Genomic DNA, 8,878 nt, shown 5'->3' with positions numbered 1-8,878 from the left:
CAAAAACACAGTCAAAGCATTGCATCAAAGGCAGGGATTAAGAGTAGGAGAAGATGGGATGAATAGAGTTCTTATCAAAAAGCTTTTCTTCCCATTAAGAAAGTTTTCTCAGATTCTCATCTATTAACATTAACATTAACATTAACATTGACTAAAACGTTGACAGTCCTTGTCTCAACTGTTGAAGAACAGTTTTTTTTTCTTCATGCTACTTGTTGAACTCTTTACTTAAAATAAAGTTAATCTTATGTGTATAAAGTTAATTGAAAATACGTATGAGTAAAAAAAAATAAGAATGGGAACAGGAGTAGGGGAGGGAGGAGGAAGCGTGGGATTGTGGGTGGGAATGTGGATAGGGTGGGAAGAATCACTAGGTACCGGGAGAAGGCCCGGAGGCGCTCTGCGTTCTGTAGTGGCGCTGCTTGGGCTGGTGGCAGGTTGCAGGCGGCTGGTGTTGCGGCTGAGGAGAACGGCGAGTGGGTCCGGCATTTCCCATCGGGATTACCGTAACGATGAGTGCTGCCAGGGAGTCTCACCCGCACGGGGTGAAGCGCTCAGCCTCCCCAGACGACGATCTTGGATCTAGCAATTGGGAGGCAGCAGACTTGGGTAATGAAGAGAGAAAACAAAAGTTCTTGAGACTTATGGGTGCAGGAAAGAAAGAACATACTGGTCGTCTTGTCATAGGAGATCACAAATCAACATCTCACTTCCGAACAGGGGAAGAAGACAAGAAGATTGATGAAGAACTGGAGTCTCAATATCAGCAAAGTATGGACAGTAAATTATCAGGAAGATATCGGCGACATTGTGGACTTGGCTTCAGTGAGGTGGAAGATCAAGATGGAGAAGGTGATGTGGCTGGAGATGATGATGATGATGATGATGATTCACCTGATCCTGAGAGTCCAGATGACTCTGAAAGTGATTCAGAGTCAGAGAAAGAAGAATCTGCTGAAGAGCTCCACGCTGCTGAGCACCCTGATGAAGTGGAAGATCCCAAAAACAAAAAGGATGCAAAGAGCAATTATAAAATGATGTTTGTTAAATCCAGTGGTTCATAACTCCCAAACACTTAGTGTTTGTATTAAAAGTAAGCCTTATTGTTAAAATGCACAGTGGAGGACTGCTTATAGAGCACAGACCTTTGTATTATAATTTTTAAAAAGGCCCTTTTAAATAATTACAAAGAGTGTTTGCTTTCAAATGCCATGGGTTACACTTTTATGGGCATGACTATTACCATTTTTGTAAAGAGTAAGAGTTGTATAAAATAAGAAATAAATACAGTATGCAACTTCTTTTCATATTAGCATCATCAACGCTCTAATCTCCCCTTTAAATGCAGTATCAGGGAGATAACTTTTTGTTTGTAGTAGGTCTTTCATCTTTTGTTATTTTTTGGTCCTTCATATTTTTCTCACTAAAAATTTGATACTGTGATGTGTTCGTGAAAAGTATACTTTGCTATAGTAGAAATATTCATACGGATATTTCTACTGCCAGTCACAATCTAAATTAATGTTAGCAATAGGTTAAGTACTTAATTTACTCTTACTGACTCAGCTCTTCTCTTTTGGACCAAAGCAACATGAGAACTAGTACTTTCATACCTGTTAGAAGGGAATTACAACTATCATATATTTGGAATGTTTTGATCCCAAGCAGTCTTTATATAATTTCAATTACATTGTATGTTAGGTTTTTGATAAAATTTGGTCAGTTTTTACAGAAGAAATTATTTCTCTGATCATTTAGTCATATCTATTTAGAAACATGTAAAACTGGATTTTTTTTTTCCTTAAGGTAAAATGTGACCAAAGTTCATTTTCTCCCTAAGGTCTAAATAAAGAGAAAGCAGTTTCCCATATTTCGTTGTGATACCTTTATCCTCATTGTCTAAAAATGAGGGGCAGGCTTACTGAACAAGAAGCGAAAACAAATTCTCTTCATTTTATTTCAGTGCTGTTATTTTGATGATTTAATTACTCAAGTATTTCCAGTTTTATTGCTGCTTTGTTGGAGTAAGATGGAATCACTGGACTGCTGTTAATGTGGTTGATTTGTTCTGCAGATTAGCATATACTACATTATCAGCTATTCAGTGGATCTTTGATTAACTGGGTCCAAAATCTTAATATTTGTAAGAAGTTGAAAGGTGTGAGTCAGACCTGTTTGTGAGCTGAACTATTACACATCCAGATACATGGTATGTGTTTGTGTTGAACTTTTAAAAAAAACAATTACTCCTAAAGTCATTTTGAAATTCAGAATATATATGTTAGAGGAGTACAGCAACTAGAAATGACTCTATCTTATATTTTTCATATGTTTTGAGTTTAATTTCTCACATTTATTTTAAATAGGTGCTACCCTAATATAGTAAGATTTAGTCTGTGCAGTAGACAGTATTTGTGACATTTAACAAATAACTTGGTTTGAAGAAACTTTACTTTATTCAAGTTTTAGTTTGACCACTGATTTTCAAAAGTCTATTCTGTGGGATTTCTTATTATAGCTACTTTAACTAGAAAGTAAAGAGTGATTTATATTTAAAAATGGAAGAGGGAGAGGACCAGTATTAAGTTTTGAAAAGTATTTTCATTTATTGTTTAAATATCCTGGGTGGTTTTATAAGTCTTGGTTCTAATGTATTAATAGAAGCACCCTCTTCTAAAGTAACAATATTAGAGGCCTTTCTTCATCTCCAAATAGAGAAATTCTGATTTCAATTCATGTATTATTGGAAATTAATAAGATTCAGAACTGGAATAAATTTAATCCATTGGTCAAAAAAAAAAAAAAAAAAGAATCACTAGGTACCTAAAGTTGTATTTATGAAATACATGAAGTTTGTGTACCTTAGATAAAAGGTTTCTGGGCAAAAAATGGCCCCAAAGTCAAGCTTAGGCACAAAGGAGTCTGGAAAATATCGTCTGTCGGTCATTTATATTGTCCTGAGTGAACTGGGAGTTTAGTTCACAAAGAAACAGGGTAGAATGTGTACTAAGTAGGCAACAACATCAGAGCTGTACTTTCTCCAGCTTAGGCAATCTCATGGGTAATGGCCAGTCTTGTTTGCCTTGCAGCTATTCTAAAAGGATGACATGCAGTGCCTCTCACAAAGACATGAAAAGGAAAAAGATAGTTGCAGCATCTTTGAGATAAAGAATGGCATGAGAAAACACCTTTGTTTTGCTCAGGAGTACTGCTTCAGTTTACTCTTCTCTACTTAGAAATACATTGATCGCTGCTGCTTCTATTGTTGTGGAAGTTTTAATAGCATCTCCTGAACATATATTTTCCCAGTGTAAGAGTAATGGTATGAAACCCTAGGGAAGCTGTGAGTACATCTAGTCATTAATTCACAGTACCTATCCCCTGACCCTCAATAATATACAAGTAATTCAGGGCATTTCATTCCGTTCCCAGCTTTTGTGCTGGGCAGTTTCCTACAGATTTCTGCCTGAAACCATGGGCACTGATTCTGTCTGACCTCAAAATGATCAAGTCAGCTCGGAGTCTCAAGAATTCTCAGGCTTCTTATGTTTTCCATTTTCAGGAAGAAGTAATGTCTAAGTATTTTGGGTCTTTGTGATGATAAGAGACCAATATTTTGTGAAAACCTGTCAGTGGTATATCTCAGATAAAGATTCTCATAGAAAAAGGAATCAAGTCTTTGACCTGTTGAAGCTTATGTGTATGTCATGACAGCCTGAACAGAGGAGAGGCAGTCACTGCTGTGCCAATCCCTCATTGCCTTGGGTTAGGTTAGAATGTCTTTCCACATGGGTTCTCTTTTAGTTTCTATTAAATGTGCCAAGCTGAGGCAGGCATAGTGGAGATCAAGCCCATCTTAGCTTAGGAAATGCTGGTGTGGCCTTGTCTTACACAGAGACATTTTAATAATAACTGTGGACAGCTCCTCAACCTATGTTCTTCTCAGAGAACAACAGGCATGCCATTTGGCATGTAGTCTACAACAAAATCACAGCTGCCCAGTGTATATCACTATACTGGACAGCCTGTCTCAATCCAGTACATATTTGAATGGTTGCTTTACCGTTCATTACGTAAAAACTTGGCTTATTTACTCTTCAATTCTTCCTAATAAAACAGATACTTTGATTTGTTGCTTTTTTCCTGTTTAGGTGTTTAATTCACCCAGCCTGTTTATTCAATTTTGTCCTTTTCAAGCAAAGCCTGTGTCTGTCATCAGTGCATTGGTAATATCCTAGTACAACTGCCTCTGGACTTCCTGAATTCAGGCTAGACAGTTCTGCGCTTTTCTCCAGAAGGTCTGATTACTGCAGATAATTTCCTTTTGTTTGTGATAATGCTTCCATAATTGCAGTTAGAAATGAAAGGGCAGAATAAATCCCTTCTCCACTGGAAACTCACAGATTTTATTATCTTATGCTCAATCAAATTCAATTTTGCTTGCAGTGCTTTTCACACCCTGGGTCACATAAATGAAGCTGCATGGTTTTGTGACTTACATTCCCTTCCTCTGTTTTGATACCTCTTACCTAAGGCAGATGCTATTTCTAACTGCAATTCCTCCATTACTAAAAGGCAAAGCTGGAGTCAGACAGGGATAGCCATACATTGAAAGGCAAACCACCCTGTTGTTGGAATGCTGCACTTAGATGATTTTGTGGCTGCAAAGAATGTGGTTTCTGTGCAGCCTAAGAGCAATTTCTGATGAATTTATACTCCCCAAAGTCTTATTCTCTAACATAATTACTTCAGAACTGTCATTGCTAAAGGGGATTCCAAGAAAGAGTTGATCAAAATATGGCTTTGGATGCATTATGAAACATTTCTAAATTATTTTAAATATTATTTATTTATATTATTATATATTATGTATTATGTATCATATATTATATATTATTTATTTGAAAGTCAGAATTACAGATATGGAGGGACAGAGGGAGAGAGAGAGATTCCCTCTTCTTGTTCACTTCCCAAATGGTCACAGTGGCCAGGCCTGGGGCAGGCTGGAGGTAGGATTTAGAAGTTTCATCCAGGTCTCCCATGTGGGTGTGTGTCGGGGGGAAACACTGGGGCCATCTTCTGCTGTTTTCCCTGAACATTAGCAGGGAGCTGGATCAGAAGTAGAAGCAGCCAGCACATGAACCAGCACCCATATGGGATGCTGGCATCGAAGGCACCATCTTTACCCACTGTGCAACAATGCTGGCCCCAGATATTTAGTATTTCTGATCATATTGGCATTCCTAAATTTGTCTCAATGTGCTATGAGTAATTTGCTGTCTTCAAGCAGTCAAAAAAATATGTAAATATGTTTGCATTATGATAGGCCAAATGGATAGAATCTGAAAAAAAAAAAAAAAAACTGTTCTGAGAAGAAACGAAAGCTTCCTTAAAAAAATGAACGTCAAATTATCTGGCAATATCCAGTCATTTCTGTCAGCAAAATATTTCATCTGAATATTTTTTAGTCTCCAAAATGTTTGCTTACACTGTATCTAAATACAAACTTTTGTAAATGCAAAATAAGGAAAAAGAAAATAAAAATAAAAAATAGCCAACAAGTATTTCTGAGGGTATTTTATCAGCTGTGTTGTATGTACACACAAAATACATACACATGCACACACACACACACACACACTGGAAGGGGAAAAGAGAGAGAGAGAGAGAGTTTGGGTATGTTAAGTATTAAAATAAATTATAATAATTTTCTAAAAAAACATTTCCTCCTCTCAACCACTGTAATATTTATTTTAGTCTCTTTATACAAAAACATCACTTCTTCATTGATTTAATAGTTAGATACCATTGAGAATTTCTTCCATACAACTAAGTACTGGAAACCATACACGGCATGGTGGAGGAAGAAACTTATGAGACATGCTCTATGTTGAAATTCACTGGAGAGTTAGGAACAAGTACAAACATCCACAAATGAAGAAGGCATAGTTATAAAGACCACACAATAAGATTACGTTTGTCAGATTAATAAATACTGTTTATTCTTATAGAGGAAACCTAGGCAAGTATCTCTGTGCCTTCATATTCCCTTGGGTAGGACTGTGACAAAGGGCACCATCAGTCAGCCATTTTCCAAGTGGAAGCTTGCAATCAGAAATAGGATGTGATCTAATATACTATGAATGAAATAGGATCTGAGGCTGAAAGGTAAGCTAATCATATTACTAAAGTCAATAGTGCTGAATCTCATATAATAGGAGAATTAGAATTCATAATAGATAGAGATAGTTCCCACTTACAATGTATTTAAAGGAAATAAAATAATAGAGCAACATGATTTTATGTTTGTGTAATTCCAACTTAATAGTCCAGTTTATATTTTTCTGATTATTGCTCATAGAATCAAGTAATTGACCTGGATCTTTCAAAATTTAAAAATTGATAGAAACATTCAATGAGTTGACTTAGAGCCACTTCCTCCTCCCTTTTTAATAGCGCATACATTTTTGCTTTTGGGGAAAATTAGCAGTCTATGCACCTGTACTTCCTTAAACTTTACTTTATATACAGTCTTATCAAGCATATCCTAAAGGAAGGAATTCCTTCCTTCCAAATATGTGTTATGAAAGTTTGTTGCAAATGTTTTTTTTTTCTCTTAAGTAGGCTTTTATTATTGTTTAATGGGTCCTGAGACTGCCATTTCCTGGGCTTCTGTTTTTGCATCTGTATCTTTTAGAGACTATTGCAATGGGAAAAACTAGTGTTTTCAATGGGAAGGATTTCTTTCTATTGGTATGAAACATGAGCATATATTTTCCAATGAGTCAAGCCTTTTCATAATCTCAGTATGACCAACATCACCAAGATGTTCAAGTTCTGGAAATCAGTGACCATATATGTTTTACTCAGCATTATATCCCTATTTTTTTTTTTTTGCTTTCAAACTTTTATTTAATGAATATAAATTTCCAAAGTACAGCTTATGGATTACAATGGCTTACCCCCCATCACATGCCTCCCAACCGCAACCCTCCTCTTTCTCGCTCCCTCTCCCCTTCCAATCACATCGATTTATTTTTGATTCTCTTTATATACAGAAGATCAGTTTAGCATACATAAAGTAAAGATTGCAACAGTTTGCTCCCACACAGAAACATAAAGTGAAAAATACTGTTTGAGTACTAGTTATAGCATTAAATCTCAATGTACAGCATACTAAGGACAAAGATTCTACATGAGGAGTAAGTGCACAGTGACTCCTGTTGTTGACTTAACAAATTGACACTCTTGTTTATGGCATCAGTAATCAACCTAGGCTCTTGTCATGAGCTGCCAAGGCTATGGAAGCCCCCTGAGTTCACTGACTCTGATCATATTTAGACAAGGCCATGGTCAAAGTGGAAGTTCTCTCCTCCCTTCAGAGAAAGGTACCTCCTTCTTTGATGACCTGTTCTTTCCACTGGGATCTCACTCACACAGAACTTTCATTTAGTTTTTTTTTTTTTTTTTTTCCAGAGTGTCGTGGCTTTCCATGTCTGAAATACTCTCATGGGCATTTCAGCCAGATCCGCATGCCTTAAGGGCTGATTCTGAGGCCAGAGTGCTGTTTAGGACATCTGTCATTCTATGGGTCTGCTGTGTATCTCACTGCCCATGTTGGATCATTCTCTCCCTTTTTGATTCTATCAGCTAGTATTTGCAGACACTATTCTTGTTTCTGTGATCCCTTTGGTTCTTAGTCCTATCATTATGATCAATTGTGAACAGAAATTGATCACTGGGACTAGTGAGATGGCATTGGTACATGCCACCTTGATGGGATTGAATTCGAATCCCCTGGTATGTTTCTAACTCTACCGTTTGAGATAAGTCAGCTTGAGCGTGTCCCAAATTGCACAAATCTTCCCTCTCTTATTCCCACTCTTACATTTAACAGCAATCACTTTTCAGTTAAGTTTCAGCACTTAAGAAGAATTGTGTATTGATTACAGTATTCAACCAAAAGTATTAAGTAGAACAAACAAAAAAAATACTAAGAGGGATAACATAACAAGTTGCTCTTCAACAGTCAGGGTGAGGGCTGATCAAGTCACCGTTTCTCATAGTGTTCATTTCACTTTAACAGGTTTCCTTTGTGGTGCTCAGTTAGTTGTCACCTATCAAGGAGAACAAGTGGTATTTTTCCCTTTGGGATTGACTTATTTCACTCAGCATAATGTTTTCCAAATTCCTAACAGGGATCACTTTTCAGTTAAAATTTAAACACCTAAGAATAATTGTGTGTTAATTACAGAGTTCAACCAATGGTACTAGAACAAAAAAAATACTAAAATGGATTAAATATTACATTGTACATCAACCGTCAGGACAAGAGCTGATCAAGTCACTGTTTCTCATAGTGTCCATTTCATTTCAACAAGTTTCCCCTTTGGTGCTCAGTTAGTAGTTGCAGATCAGGGAGAACATATGATATTTGTCCCTTTGGGACTGGCTTAATTCACTCAGCATGATGTTTTCCAAATTCCTCCATCTTGTTGCAAATGTCTGGGTTTCATTGTTTTTGACTGCTGTATAATATTCGATAGAGTACATGTCCCACAATTTCTTTATCCAGTCTACTGTTGATGGGCATTTGGGTTGGTTACAGGTCTTAGCTATTGTGAATTGAGCTGCAATAAACATTGAGGTGCAGACAGCTTGTTTGTTTGCCAATTTCATTTCCTTTGGGTAAATTCCAAGTAGTGGGATGGCTGGGTTGTATGGTAGGGTTATATTCAGGTTTCTGAGGAATCTCGAGACTGACTTCCATAGTGGCTTAACCAATTTGCATTCCAACCAACAGTGCGTTAGTGTCCGGTTTTCCCCACATCCTCTCCAGCATCTATTATTGGTACATTCCTGAATGTGAGCCATTCTA

General features: G+C 36.9%; 1 protein-coding gene across 1 annotated transcript; it reads left to right on the top strand.

Annotated features, from left to right (window-relative positions):
- Positions 1-385: 385 nt before the first annotated feature.
- Positions 386-1,870, top strand: LOC100351756 (small acidic protein). Its single transcript, XM_002714539.5, has one exon. It carries the CDS (start codon positions 513-515, stop codon positions 1,062-1,064), a length of 552 nt encoding a protein of 183 aa, XP_002714585.2. The 5' UTR covers positions 386-512; the 3' UTR covers positions 1,065-1,870.
- The last annotated feature ends 7,008 nt before the right edge of the window (positions 1,871-8,878 follow it).

The sequence above is a fragment of the Oryctolagus cuniculus genome, chromosome 5 (assembly GCF_964237555.1).
Source record: "Oryctolagus cuniculus chromosome 5, mOryCun1.1, whole genome shotgun sequence".
NCBI lineage: Eukaryota > Metazoa > Chordata > Mammalia > Lagomorpha > Leporidae > Oryctolagus > Oryctolagus cuniculus.
Note: the sequence above shows the minus strand (reverse complement) of the source record. Positions and strands in the feature narration are given on the sequence as shown.

What these genes read in the sequence shown, in the direction of transcription:
- LOC100351756 (XM_002714539.5), top strand. Translation starts at nt 513, where the DNA reads ATGAGTGCTGCCAGGGAGTCTCACCCGCACGGGGTGAAGCGCTCAGCC.